At 45.1% G+C, this 15944-nt stretch overlaps 1 protein-coding gene and 1 long non-coding RNA gene across 3 annotated transcripts in view; one reads left to right on the forward strand and one right to left on the reverse strand.

Annotated features, from left to right (window-relative positions):
• LOC135056667 (alpha-2-macroglobulin-like) overlaps positions 1-15944 on the forward strand; it is a 502865-nt gene that overhangs the window by 203622 nt on the left and 283299 nt on the right. For both annotated transcript variants that reach the window (XM_063962110.1, XM_063962111.1), the window contains one exon: positions 3206-3315. In XM_063962110.1, the coding sequence (XP_063818180.1) occupies positions 3206-3315 (110 nt within the window). The remainder of the gene's footprint in view (positions 1-3205; positions 3316-15944) is intronic.
• The window catches only part of LOC135056668 (uncharacterized), a 124051-nt gene that overhangs the window by 77449 nt on the left and 30658 nt on the right, over positions 1-15944 (reverse strand). The window lies entirely within an intron of this gene.

The raw sequence follows: 15944 nt of genomic DNA on the forward strand, positions 1-15944 counted from the left end.
CATGGGCATTGTAGAAGATAAACGATGCCATCTGATTCACAAGTGATATGTTCTTTCACTGAGTACTCCCTTCCAGAGCTGTTTGAAATGAATTATGTTATTGGTTTTGTAGATTGACTATGAATATTTCTGAAATTGGGTGCGATCATACCCGACATTATCTTTCATCAAGTACAGATATGCCAAATCAACATATCAATTTCACAATGGACAACATTAATTTCATATTAAGACATAACTATTTCTAAAATAATGATAAATTTTATCTCCAGTCGTGCAAGATGGCAATGGGGACACCATTTGCACCTTCATATTCTAACCTCTTCATCTCCAAATGGGAAAATGAGTACGTCTGGACGAACAACAAATATAGGGCAAATTTTTAAATATAGCATAGATATATAGACAACGTCTTCTTTATGTGGGATGGAGAAGAGAGGGAACACAGTTACTAGTAAACACAATATAATTTTTCTAGATTTAGAAATCTTCATCAGAGAAAACAGAATTCATACAGAAACCCATATAAAGGAGGTGAATGGTAATACCGTTCTACCAATTTCCAGCAACCATCATAGTGATTGGGGAGAAACATCCCCACTGGACAATTCAGGTGCATACTGACAATTCAGGTGCATAAGACGTAATTGTATGGAACAGGACCTTTTTAAAGAACAAAGTGAAACTCTAATGAATAACTTCATCATGAAGGGATACCACAAACATGCATTGAAGAAACAAATAGAAGAAGCCAGCAAACTAGAAAGGAAGGAGTTAATTAAGTATCAACAAAAACATCAAAGTGAAGAAAACAAAGAAGTGTTGTTCATTACGCAATTCAACAGAAATTACTGACTAATAGAAAACATGTTAAAAAAACACTAACATATTCTTCAACTAGATGAAGAGTTAAAACAACATATGAGACAAAGGGAGGATTATATACAAACATGCAAAAAATATAAAACAGGAATTAGTAAGGAGTTTCCTTCCATCAAAGACAACTAACACAACTATGGCAATAAAAACAAAGGATTCTACCGCTGTTTTAACTGCAGCAACTGCAGAAAAATTCATAATCAATCTAGGAAACCAATAACACAATTTATTTTTTAACACAATAACATAATTTATTTATTAACACAATAACATGTCAAACAGCTCTGGAAGGGAATACTCGGTGAAAGAACATATCACTTGTGAATCGGAAGGCGTCATTTATCTTCTACAATGCCCATGTAAATTGCAATACGTGGGACAAACAAAGAGAAAATGTAAAACTAGACTATCAGAACATGTGTACAACATAAAAAAGGTCTTACAACACACAGTTTATCAAATCACTTTCTGCAGAAACACAAGAAAAATCCTGAACATTTATCCTACATGGCAATCCAGAAGATTAACCAAAATTGGAGAGGGGGAGACTACATAAAAGAACTAAAAAAAATGTGAATCACAGTTGATTTTCAAATTACAAACATTAGAACCAAAAGGTCTCAACATTGACTTTGAATTGAATGCTTTTTTATAAAATTATCTTTTATAAAAAACACTTTAGCTTTTTATACCCCTTTTTCCGTCATTTATATTAAATATATAATTTTTTTCTTTAAAAAAAAATTATATTTTTTTATTATTTACAGACATAGTGGCACCTTTATAGAATTGAAAGGATTTTTTTCCATACACTGTATGTAGAATAAAATGGAGTTCCTAAAAACATGAGGTTCCCACCTTTTTTAAACACTTCCGGTTATTTCCAGTCCTATCAATAAAGATTTTTAGCTATAAAAAAGACAATTATTTGAGCTACAAGCTATCCTTAAAAAAGTGCATCAGATGCATTAAACGCATTGAAGGCTTTATGTGGACCCGCAATCAGACTCTGACCAGCGGCGCACTTACCATCAACAGCCGCCATCAGCTACAAACCACCGCCGCTCCCAAGTGAAGTCATCCGGAGCTGTCCGGCAGGGAAGCATCAAGTCAGCACACTCTGGAAAGCAGAACAGTGGAGCCTATGGCCCGGACTCTGAAGGTAGGATAGGGTCAGTTAGATCTCCACGGTGCAGCCAGAGCTGCGGATCCACATACAACATACTTATTCCAAAAGGAGTGTAAACATTTATTTTAATCATTATCTCTTTTTCAGGTGCCACTATTCATATTAATTTTTTATTATTTCGTTTTTATTTCTACTAGACACACTTAGCGCTCATTTCCTTTATTGTAGTTATTTATCGTTTATTGAGCTGCTTACCCAAAAGATATAAGCACGGTGCACACATGCACACATATATTTTTACAGAAACAATATAACCCAGCCAAATCTAACCCGCTGATGATGTTATATCTATCCCCCCCCCCCTCCTGCAGTGCTCATGGTTTTGCGCATTAGAGGAAATTGTTATTTTGCAATCAACCTTGAATTAAGGCCATTGTGGAGACCTTTGTTTTAACAGTAACAAATTAAGATTTTTACTTTTTGTTTAGTTTTCTTGGAGAAAAAGCCATTTGATTGAAAGTTGTGGCAAAAAAAATATTTCTGTCACCTCAGAGGTGATATAAAAATAAATCTTGGTGTGTTTCGAAAGCTCATCTGCAGTGTTTCCGTTGAGGAACTGAAAGCCAAAACTTGTATCATTCTGTATGCACTGTCCTTTGGTCATACTCAAAAGACCAGAGAAGAGGGTTCGGGACCTTCGCTCACAGCACCCCCCCCCCCCCCTCCTTATCTGCAGCGTGATTGACATGCTGTGTCGTTTAGGGAGCAGAGCACGGGTTGAAACCAGGTCCATTTTACAAAAATGTTTTGCAGATGTGCCGGACTTAGGGTCTGTATCGTTGGATGCAGACTTCCTGGACCCGGCTGACCGGTTTTGGCAGCCAGTCTGAGTAAGCATCGGCTTACGTAGACTGGCCGAGGGCTGCCACCATCGTGAGCTGCAACTGATGGTTGCGATGGTGATCCAATACTGTGTCCTTAAACACAGCACTCAGATCTCGCATATGGATGTAGGAGGCATCTATTTCCTACAGACTCCTCCTGCTACATTTGAATATTTGTGGTACGGTATTGCACAGCTGCAATCCCAACCACATCAGAGTCAGGCCCACCATGCTTAAAGTGAATATGAAGCTGACTGGTGTTCAAAATCTATTTGATACAGTAAATTGTTTTAAAAATCTCTCTTTTGTATAGGTCACAATGAGAAAGCATCAGCCAACCTCTACCTTGGGAATTACCGACAGATTAGATTTATTGGGGACTTTAGACGTTCGTACTATAAAGGTGTTCCACTTACAGGCAAGGTAAGGAGATTTTATGCAAGATTGTGGAAGAATGTTTGTTTAAATTTATTTTTACATAAAATAGATTGGGGCAGGTGTATTAAGCTCGGAGAAGTGATAAAGCAGTGATAAGTGCAAGGTGATAACGCACCAGCCAATCAGCTCCAATATGTAAATTGACAGCGAGGAGCTGACTGGCTGGTGCGTTATCACCTTGCACTTATCACTGCTTTATCACTTCTCCAGGCTTAATACATCTGCCCCAAATAAGATACAGGAACATTAGTGTATAGGTGTCATTTAGTAAATGATGATTTGTAAAAATATTGCTAAAAGTTCCCATTTCCGGTTTACATTTGAATTTTGTATTTGAAAATTTTGGTGGGAGCAGTCTAAGTCCCTCTATCGCCACCAACATATAACATAGAAAGAAGGGGGTAGTCTCATTTGAAAGACGGGATTCCCCTATTTCAAACAGTGGGGTTATTCAGACGTGGAAGCAAACCAAAAAAGCAAGTAACTAGGCAAAACCATGTAGTATTGCAGATGGGGCAGATGTAACGTGCAGAAAAATTTAGTTTAGATTTGGCTGGGGTATGTCCAAACTGAAATCTAAATTGCATTGTAAATATAAAGCTATTTAATTTCTGGATTTGGTATGTAGATGTCTCCGGACCTGTGTCAGTGCTGTCTGTGGCTGGAGTAATGTTGTGCTGGAAGCTAGGAGGTTTCATGTAGTTCCTTCTCATATCAGTTGTGAGTTAGATCTGGACTTGAGGAATGTCAGAATGAGTTCCAGAACTAGTGCCAGGCACTTACTAGACCCAGAGCAGGGGCGTGGATTTTACCCCACCGGTGGTCTTCTCCAGGGAATTTGGTTTTCGCTGCACCTGACAGGCCGGTCGTGGCCCCCTGACTGGGTCACCTGAGCTAACACAAGAGACTGGGACTGCTGATATTTGTGATATTAGACTGGAACCAATGGTGACTGTAATATCGGAGTGGAACCGATGGTGACTGCATTATCAGACTGGAACCAATGGTGACTGTAATATCAGATTGGAACTGATGGTTACTGCAATATTGGACTGGAACCGATGGTGACTGCAATATCGGAGTGGAACCGATGGCGACTGCAGTATCAGAGTGGAACCGATGGTGTTATTAAATGGGATCGTAGTGATGACACTGGAGTGCTGACCGGGCTGGGACTGGAATGATGACACTCATAATGATCCCGTGGAAATGCAGATGGAATTGCAAATTGAGAAAATCAGAGAACACAGGTACTGTGCAGTAGTAGAATACCCAAAGAAGTGCAGCTTTAAAGCTCACACACAGAGCTGTGTGACTTATGGCACTGGCAACCAGAGCCTTGGAGGGAAGGAAGCTTAATACCCCTGGGTGATACGGGATTGGCTGGAAGCGTCAGCTGACACTCAGGCTGCATTGAATTGGTCAGAGACTGGTCAGCTGACACTAGGCATGATGGCATCGTCCATGCTGCTGGTTCGGCAGGAGCATCGCCCACAGAGGACCTAGCCCCAACCGATGTGACTACTGCGGCCGTGTGAACAGCACGCCCGCTGGACAGTCAGAGAATGCTGGACCCTCACAAACAGCCTGACAGGTAGGAAAACAGGGACTGACATTACCAGCAACCCCTGGGGTCGTGACATATAATATTTGTGGTCTACATACAAACTTAGCCAGTATTTATCCTGTACAGAAACATTATAAATGTATTTCCTTCCTTTGCATTGCAAAATGGTTTGTTCAAGATACAAACTTACGTGCTTTTTATGTCTTGCTTCCAAATCCAAATCAGGCGTAGTGTGCCTACATAAATGTTAATATCTGGTGATAAACTGATGAATAGACATTACCAATGCACTGCACAAAAATAATGCTGCCTGTGTATGAGAAAGGGGGGGGGGGGAGATCTTCCTAAACTAGCTACAAATAATTAAGCGCCACCCACCTTAGAAAGAGGAGGATCCCTCTTTCAAATTATGTGTCCCTCTAAGCAGCAGTTGTCTGGTGATCACCTGTAATCACCAGCAAATATCCCCCAGCGCTTTGGAAAATAAATATTTTCCATAGATGGGAGAAGGGTACGTTATGCCCATGTCTCCCCCATACTGGCCCACGCACATAGGGGAGTCTTATGTTTCAAACAGTTTGCCCCCTTAAAGCTGGCCATACATTATACCAACTTCCATCCAACTAGTTGGTTGATTGTCATAACCATTTGGTAATGGATAGGAGCAAATGACAATCAGCAATTTGCTCCCAAACCCAGGAAATGGCCAAAAACTATCTCTCAGACAAGGAAGGGATGTAATAGGGTGTGAGAATCAGAAAGTGAGAGATTTTGTGAGAGTTCTCCTGTTTTTTTTAAAGTGGCAATCATTTACATGGAAAATCAGTTTAATTTTGCCATGTAAATGATTGCCACTTAAAAAAAACAGCACAGCAAACTAGCACAAAATCTCGGACATTCTGATTTTCACATCCTATTACATCCCCCCCAAGTTGTTTAATTCAAACACATTTAGCCAAGAACGACAATTGTTGTTTGTTTTCTGGGATATGGAAGCAAATGAGTGATTGGGATATTTATTCCAACTCACGTCTTTCAAGACACAGTGCCCATATGTTTGGCAACTTTAATAGTTATTGTCTGTTAATCACCGGGTAATAACTGAAACCGTGTCCCGAAAAAAATAAAATTTTACACAGATGCGGTATCTAAAGCCCATATCTCCCCCATATTACATATTGTAGTAACATAGTAACATAGTATCTGAGGTTGAAAATAAGAATTTACTTACCGATAATTCTATTTCTCGTAGTCCGTAGTGGATGCTGGGGACTCCGTCAGGACCATGGGGAATAGCGGCTCCGCAGGAGACAGGGCACAAAAATAAAGCTTTAGGATTAGGTGGTGTGTACTGGCTCCTCCCCCTATGACCCTCCTCCAAGCCTCAGTTAGGATACTGTGCCCGGACGAGCGTACACAATAAGGAAGGATATTGAATCCCGGGTAAGACTCATACCAGCCACACCAATCACACCGTATAACTTGTGATCTGAACCCAGTTAACAGTATGACAAACGTAGGAGCCTCTGAAAAAACGGCTCACAACAATAACAACCCGAATTTGTTTGTAACAATAACTATGTACAAGTATTGCAGACAATCCGCACTTGGGATGGGCGCCCAGCATCCACTACGGACTACGAGAAATAGAATTATCGGTAAGTAAATTCTTATTTTCTCTAACGTCCTAAGTGGATGCTGGGGACTCCGTCAGGACCATGGGGATTATACCAAAGCTCCCAAACGGGCGGGAGAGTGCGGATGACTCTGCAGCACCGAATGAGAGAACTCAAGGTCCTCCTCAGCCAGGGTATCAAATTTGTAGAATTTTGCAAACGTGTTTGCCCCTGACCAAGTAGCAGCTCGGCAGAGTTGTAATGCCGAGACCCCCCGGGCAGCCGCCCAGGATGAGCCCACTTTCCTTGTGGAATGGGCCTTGACAGATTTAGGTTGTGGCAAGCCTGCCACAGAATGTGCAAGTTGAATTGTGCTACAAATCCAACGAGCAATCGTCTGCTTAGAAGCAGGAGCACCCATCTTGTTGGGTGCATACAATATAAACAGTGAGTCAGACTTTCTGACTCCCGCCGTTCTTGAAATATATATTTTCAATGCCCGGACCACGTCCAACAACTTGGAATCCTCCAAATCGTTAGTAGCCGCAGGCACCACAATAGGCTGGTTCAGGTGAAACGCTGACACCACCTTAGGCAGAAAATGAGGACGCGTCCGCAGTTCTGCCCTGTCCGTATGGAAAATCAGATATGGGCTCTTATATGATAAAGCCGCCAATTCTGATACTCTCCTGGCTGAAGCCAGGGCCAGTAGCATGGTTACTTTCCATGTAAGATACTTCAACTCCACCGATTTGAGCGGCTCAAACAAATGGGATTTGAGAAAATCCAAGACTACATTAAGATCCCACGGTGCCACTGGGGGCACAACCGGGGGCTGTATATGTAGTACTCCTTTTACAAAAGTCTGGACTTCAGGAACTGAAGCCAATTCTTTCTGGAAGAAAATCGACAGGGCCGAAATTTGAACCTTAATGGACCCCAATTTGAGGCCCATAGACAATCCTGTTTGCAGGAAATGTAGGAATCGACCCAGTTGAAATTCCTCCGTGGGGGCCTTCCTGGCCTCACACCACGCAACATATTTCCTCCAAATGCGGTGATAATGTTGTGCAGTCACCTCCTTCCTGGCTTTTACCAGTGTAGGAATGACCTCTTCCGGAATGCCTTTTTCCCTTAGAATTCGGCGTTCAACCGCCATGCCGTCAAACGCAGCCGCGGTAAGTCTTGGAATAGACACGGTCCCTGCTGAAGCAGGTCCCGTCTTAGAGGTAGAGGCCACGGATCCTCCGTGAGCATCTCTTGAAGTTCCGGGTACCAAGTTCTTCTTGGCCAATCCGGAGCCACTAGTATCGTTCTTACTCCCTTTTGCCGTATAATTCTCAGTACTTTTGGTATGAGAGGCAGAGGAGGGAACACATACACTGACTGGAACACCCACGGTGTTACCAGAGCGTCCACAGCTATTGCCTGAGGGTCTCTTGACCTGGCGCAATACCTGTCAAGTTTTTTGTTGAGGCGGGACGCCATCATATCCACCATTGGTTTTTCCCAACGGTTCACAATCATGTGGAAGACTTCTGGATGAAGTCCCCACTCTCCCAGGTGTAGATCGTGTCTGCTGAGGAAGTCTGCTTCCCAGTTGTCCACTCCCGGAATGAATACTGCTGACAGTGCTATCACATGATCTTCCGCCCAGCGAAGAATCCTTGCAGCTTCTGCCATTGCTGTCCTGCTTCTTGTGCCGCCCTGTCTGTTTACGTGGGCGACTGCCGTGATGTTGTCCGACTGGATCAACACCGGCTGACCCTGAAGCAGGGGTTTTGCCAGACTTAGAGCATTGTAAATCGCTCTTAGCTCCAGTATATTTATGTGAAGAGACATCTCCAGGCTTGACCATACTCCCTGGAAGTTTCTTCCCTGTGTGACCGCTCCCCAGCCTCTCAGACTGGCATCCGTGGTCACCAGGACCCAGTCCTGTATGCCGAATCTGCGGCCCTCTAACAGATGAGCACTCTGCAACCACCACAGAAGAGACACCCTTGTCCGTGGCGATAAGGTTATCCGCTGATGCATCTGCAGATGTGATCCGGACCATTTGTCCAGCAGATCCCACTGAAAAGTTTGTGCGTGGAATCGGCCGAATGGAATCGCTTCGTAAGAAGCCACCATCTTTCCCAGGACTCTTGTGCATTGATGCACAGACACTTTCCCTGGTTTTAGGAGGTTCCTGACAAGTTCGGATAACTCCCTGGCTTTCTCCTCCGGAAGAAACACCTTTTTCTGAACCGTGTCCAGAATCATTCCCAGGAACAGCAGACGTGTCGTCGGGGTCAACTGAGATTTTGGAAAATTCAGAATCCACCCGTGTTGTTGCAGCACTAGTCGGGTTAGTGCTACTCCGTCCTCCAGCTGTTCTCTGGACCTTGCCCTTATCAGGAGATCGTCCAAGTAAGGGATAATTAATACGCCTCTTCTTCGCAGAAGAATCATCATTTCGGCCATTACCTCGGTAAAGACCCGAGGTGCCGTGGACAATCCAAACGGCAGCGTCTGAAACTGATAATGACAGTTTTGCACCACGAACCTGAGGTACCCTTGATGTGAAGGGCAAATTGGGACATGCAGGTAAGCATCCTTTATGTCCAGGGACACCATAAAGTCCCCTTCTTCCAGATTCGCTATCACTGCTCTGAGTGACTCCATCTTGAACTTGAATTTTTGTATGTACAGGTTCAAAGATTTCAGATTTAGAATAGGTCTTACCGAGCCGTCCGGCTTCGGTACCACAAATAGCGTGGAGTAATACCCCTTTCCCTGTTGTAGGAGGGGTACCTTGACTATCACCTGCTGAGAAAACAGCTTGTGAATGGCTTCCAATACCGTCGCCCTGTCTGAGGGAGACGTTGGCAAAGCAGACTTTAGGAACCTGCGAGGGGGAGACTTCTCGAATTCCAACCTGTAACCCTGAGATACTACCTGCAGGATCCAGGGGTCCACCTGTGAGCAAGCCCACTGTGCGCTGAAATTCTTGAGTCGACCCCCCACCGCTCCTGAGTCCGCTTGTAAGGCCCCAGCGTCATGCTGAGGGCTTTGCAGAACCCTGAGAGGGCTTCTGTTCCTGGGCAGGGGCTGCTTGCTGCCCTCTCTTACCCCTTCCTCTGCCCCGAGGCAGATATGACTGTCCTTTTGTCCGCTTGTTCTTATAGGACCGAAAGGACTGCGGCTGAAAAGACGGTGTCTTTTTCTGTTGGGAGGGGGTCTGAGGTAAAAAGGTGGATTTTCCGGCAGTTGCCGTGGCCACCAGATCCGATAGACCGACGCCAAATAATTCCTCCCCTTTATACGGCAATACTTCCATATGTCGTTTGGAATCCGCATCACCTGACCACTGTCGCGTCCATAAACTCCTTCTGGCAGATATGGACATCGCATTTACTCTCGATGCCAGAGTGCAAATATCTCTCTGAGCATCTCGCATATAAAGGAAAGCATCCTTTAATTGCTCTATAGTCAATAAAATACTGTCCCTATCCAGGGTATCAATATTTTCAGTCAGGGAATCCAACCAGACGACCCCAGCACTGCACATCCAGGCTGAGGCGATGGCTGGTCGCAGTATAACACCAGTATGTGTGTATATACTTTTTAGGGTAGTTTCCAGTCTCCTATCAGCTGGATCCCTGAGGGCGGCCGTTAGAGATGAGCGCCTGAAATTTTTCGGGTTTTGTGATTTGGTTTTGGGTTCGGTTCCGCGGCCGTGTTTTGGGTTCGAACGCGTTTTGGCAAAACCTCACCGAATTATTTTTGTCGGATTCGGGTGTGTTTTGGATTCGGGTGTTTTTTTCCAAAAACACTAAAAAACAGCTTAAATCATAGAATTTGGGGGTCATTTTGATCCCAAAGTATTATTAACCTCAAAAACCATAATTTACACTCATTTTCAGTCTATTCTGAATACCTCACACCTCACAATATTATTTTTAGTCCTAAAATTTGCACCGAGGTCGCTGTGTGAGTAAGATAAGCGACCCTAGTGGCCGACACAAACACCGGGCCCATCTAGGAGTGGCACTGCAGTGTCACGCAGGATGTCCCTTCCAAAAAACCCTCCCCAAACAGCACATGACGCAAAGAAAAAAAGAGGCGCAATGAGGTAGCTGTGTGAGTAAGATTAGCGACCCTAGTGGCCGACACAAACACCGGGCCCATCTAGGAGTGGCACTGCAGTGTCACGCAGGATGGCCCTTCCAAAAAACCCTCCCCAAACAGCACATGACGCAAAGAAAAAAAGAGGCGCAATGAGGTAGCTGTGTGAGTAAGATTAGCGACCCTAGTGGCCGACACAAACACCGGGCCCATCTAGGAGTGGCACTGCAGTGTCACGCAGGATGGCCCTTCCAAAAAACCCTCCCCAAACAGCACATGACGCAAAGAAAAAAAGAGGCGCAATGAGGTAGCTGACTGTGTGAGTAAGATTAGCGACCCTAGTGGCCGACACAAACACCGGGCCCATCTAGGAGTGGCACTGCAGTGTCACGCAGGATGTCCCTTCCAAAAAACCCTCCCCAAACAGCACATGACGCAAAGAAAAAAAGAGGCGCAATGAGGTAGCTGTGTGAGTAAGATTAGCGACCCTAGTGGCCGACACAAACACCGGGCCCATCTAGGAGTGGCACTGCAGTGTCACGCAGGATGTCCCTTCCAAAAAACCCTCCCCAATCAGCACATGATGCAAAGAAAAAGAAAAGAAAAAAGAGGTGCAAGATGGAATTATCCTTGGGCCCTCCCACCCACCCTTATGTTGTATAAACAAAACAGGACATGCACACTTTAACCAACCCATCATTTCAGTGACAGGGTCTGCCACACGACTGTGACTGATATGACGGGTTGGTTTGGACCCCCCCCAAAAAAGAAGCAATTAATCTCTCCTTGCACAAACTGGCTCTATAGAGGCAAGATGTCCACCTCATCTTCACCCTCCGATATATCACCGTGTACATCCCCCTCCTCACAGATTATCAATTCGTCCCCACTGGAATCCACCATCTCAGCTCCCTGTGTACTTTGTGGAGGCAATTGCTGCTGGTCAATGTCTCCGCGGAGGAATTGATTATAATTCATTTTAATGAACATCATCTTCTCCACATTTTCTGGATGTAACCTCGTACGCCGATTGCTGACAAGGTGAGCGGCGGCACTAAACACTCTTTCGGAGTACACACTTGTGGGAGGGCAACTTAGGTAGAATAAAGCCAGTTTGTGCAAGGGCCTCCAAATTGCCTCTTTTTCCTGCCAGTATAAGTACGGACTGTGTGACGTGCCTACTTGGATGCGGTCACTCATATAATCCTCCACCATTCTATCAATGTTGAGAGAATCATATGCAGTGACAGTAGACGACATGTCCGTAATCGTTGTCAGGTCCTTCAGTCCGGACCAGATGTCAGCATCAGCAGTCGCTCCAGACTGCCCTGCATCACCGCCAGCGGGTGGGCTCGGAATTCTGAGCCTTTTCCTCGCACCCCCAGTTGCGGGAGAATGTGAAGGAGGAGATGTTGACAGGTCGCGTTCCGCTTGACTTGACAATTTTGTCACCAGCAGGTCTTTCAACCCCAGCAGACCTGTGTCTGCCGGAAAGAGAGATCCAAGGTAGGCTTTAAATCTAGGATCGAGCACGGTGGCCAAAATGTAGTGCTCTGATTTCAACAGATTGACCACCCGTGAATCCTTGTTAAGCGAATTAAGGGCTGCATCCACAAGTCCCACATGCCTAGCGGAATCGCTCCGTGTTAGCTCCTTCTTCAATGCCTCCAGCTTCTTCTGCAAAAGCCTGATGAGGGGAATGACCTGACTCAGGCTGGCAGTGTCTGAACTGACTTCACGTGTGGCAAGTTCAAAGGGCATCAGAACCTTGCACAACGTTGAAATCATTCTCCACTGCACTTGAGACAGGTGCATTCCATCTCCTATATCGTGCTCAATTGTATAGGCTTGAATGGCCTTTTGCTGCTCCTCCAACCTCTGAAGCATATAGAGGGTTGAATTCCACCTCGTTACCACTTCTTGCTTCAGATGATGGCAGGGCAGGTTCAGTAGTTTTTGGTGGTGCTCCAGTCTTCTGTACGTGGTGCCTGTACGCCGAAAGTGTCCCGCAATTTTTCTGGCCACCGACAGCATCTCTTGCACGCCCCTGTCGTTTTTTAAAAAATTCTGCACCACCAAATTCAAGGTATGTGCAAAACATGGGACGTGCTGGAATTTGCCCATATTTAATGCACACACAATATTGCTGGCGTTGTCCGATGCCACAAATCCACAGGAGAGTCCAATTGGGGTAAGCCATTCCGCGATGATCTTCCTCAGTTGCCGTAAGAGGTTTTCAGCTGTGTGCGTATTCTGGAAAGCGGTGATACAAAGCGTAGCCTGCCTAGGAAAGAGTTGGCGTTTGCGAGATGCTGCTACTGGTGCCGCCGCTGCTGTTCTTGCGGCGGGAGTCCATACATCTACCCAGTGGGCTGTCACAGTCATATAGTCCTGACCCTGCCCTGCTCCACTTGTCCACATGTCCGTGGTTAAGTGGACATTGGGTACAACTGCATTTTTTAGGACACTGGTGAGTCTTTTTCTGACGTCCGTGTACATTCTCGGTATCGCCTGCCTAGAGAAGTGGAACCTAGATGGTATTTGGTAACGGGGGCACACTGCCTCAATAAATTGTCTAGTTCCCTGTGAACTAACGGCGGATACCGGACGCACGTCTAACACCAACATAGTTGTCAAGGACTCAGTTATCCGCTTTGCAGTAGGATGACTGCTGTGATATTTCATCTTCCTCGCAAAGGACTGTTGAACAGTCAATTGCTTACTGGAAGTAGTACAAGTGGGCTTACGACTTCCCCTCTGGGATGACCATCGACTCCCAGCGGCAACAACAGCAGCGCCAGCAGCAGTAGGCGTTACACGCAAGGATGCATCGGAGGAATCCCAGGCAGGAGAGGACTCGTCAGACTTGCCAGTGACATGGCCTGCAGGACTATTGGCATTCCTGGGGAAGGAGGAAATTGACACTGAGGGAGTTGGTGGGGTGGTTTGCGTGAGCTTGGTTACAAGAGGAAGGGATTTACTGGTCAGTGGACTGCTTCCGCTGTCACCCAAAGTTTTTGAACTTGTCACTGACTTATTATGAATGCGCTGCAGGTGACGTATAAGGGAGGATGTTCCGAGGTGGTTAACGTCCTTACCCCTACTTATTACAGCTTGACAAAGGGAACACACGGCTTGACACCTGTTGTCCGCATTTCTGGTGAAATACCTCCACACCGAAGAGCTGATTTTTTTGGTATTTTCACCTGGCATGTCAACGGCCATATTCCTCCCACGGACAACAGGTGTCTCCCCGGGTGCCTGACTTAAACAAACCACCTCACCATCAGAATCCTTCTGGTCAATTTCCTCCCCAGCGCCAGCAACACCCATATCCTCCTCATCCTGGTGTACTTCAACACTGACATCTTCAATCTGACTATCAGGAACTGGACTGCGGGTGCTCCTTCCAGCACTTGCAGGGGGCATGCAAATAGTGGAAGGCGCATGCTCTTCACGTCCAGTGTTGGGAAGGTCAGGCATCGCAACCGACACAATTGGACTCTCCTTGTGGATTTGGGATTTCAAAGAACGCACAGTTCTTTGCGGTGCTTTTGCCAGCTTGAGTCTTTTCAGTTTTCTAGCGAGAGGCTGAGTGCTTCCATCCTCATGTGAAGCTGAACCACTAGCCATGAACATAGGCCAGGGCCTCAGCCGTTCCTTGCCACTCCGTGTGGTAAATGGCATATTGGCAAGTTTACGCTTCTCCTCCGACAATTTTATTTTAGGTTTTGGAGTCCTTTTTTTTCTGATATTTGGTGTTTTGGATTTGACATGCTCTGTACTATGACATTGGGCATCGGCCTTGGCAGACGACGTTGCTGGCATTTCATCGTCTCGGCCATGACTAGTGGCAGCAGCTTCAGCACGAGGTGGAAGTGGATCTTGATCTTTCCCTAATTTTGGAACCTCAACTTTTTTGTTCTCCATATTTTATAGGCAGAACTAAAAGGCACCTCAGGTAAACAATGGAGATGGATGGATTGGATACTAGTATACAATTATGGACGGACTGCCACGGTTAGGTGGTATAAAAAAACCACGGTTAGGTGGTATATATTGTAATACAATTATGGATGGACGGACTGCCTGCCGAGTGCCGACACAGAGGTAGCCACAGCCGTGAACTACCGCACTGTACACTGGTTGATAAAGAGATAGTAGTATACTCGTAACAACTAGTATGACTGACTATGACGGTATAAAGAATGAAAAAAAAACCACGGTTAGGTGGTATATATTGTAATACAATTATGGATGGACGGACTGCCTGCCGAGTTCCGACACAGAGGTAGCCACAGCCGTGAACTACCGCACTGTACACTGGTTGATAAAGAGATAGTAGTATACTCGTAACAACTAGTATGACTGACTATGACGGTATAAAGAATGAAAAAAAAACCACGGTTAGGTGGTATATATTATAATACAATTATGGATGGACGGACTGCCTGCCGACTGCCGACACAGAGGTAGCCACAGCCGTGAACTACCGCACTGTACACTGGTTGATAAAGAGATAGTAGTATACTCGTAACAACTAGTATGACACTATGACGGTATAAAGAATGAAAAAAAAACCACGGTTAGGTGGTATATATTATAATAATACAATTATGGATGGACGGACTGCCTGCCGAGTTCCGACACAGAGGTAGCCACAGCCGTGAACTACCGCACTGTACACTGGTTGATAAAGAGATAGTAGTATACTCGTAACAACTAGTATGACTGACTATGACGGTATAAAGAATGAAAAAAAAACCACGGTTAGGTGGTATATATTGTAATACAATTATGGATGGACGGACTGCCTGCCGAGTTCCGACACAGAGGTAGCCACAGCCGTGAACTACCGCACTGTACACTGGTTGATAAAGAGATAGTAGTATACTCGTAACAACTAGTATGACACTATGACGGTATAAAGAATGAAAAAAAAACCACGGTTAGGTGGTATATATTATAATACAATTATGGATGGACGGACTGCCTGCCGACTGCCGACACAGAGGTAGCCACAGCCGTGAACTACCGCACTGTACACTGGTTGATAAAGAGATAGTAGTATACTCGTAACAACTAGTATGACACTATGACGGTATAAAGAATGAAAAAAAAAACCACGGTTAGGTGGTATATATTATAATACAATTATGGATGGACGGACTGCCTGCCGAGTGCCGACACAGAGGTAGCCACAGCCGTGAACTACCGCACTGTACACTGGTTGATAAAGAGATAGTAGTATACTCGTAACAACTAGTATGACTGACTATGACGGTATAAAGAATGAAAAAAAAACCACGGTTAGGTGGTATATA

The sequence above is a fragment of the Pseudophryne corroboree genome, chromosome 3 (assembly GCF_028390025.1).
Source record: "Pseudophryne corroboree isolate aPseCor3 chromosome 3, aPseCor3.hap2, whole genome shotgun sequence".
NCBI classification, from domain to species: Eukaryota; Metazoa; Chordata; class Amphibia; order Anura; family Myobatrachidae; genus Pseudophryne; species Pseudophryne corroboree.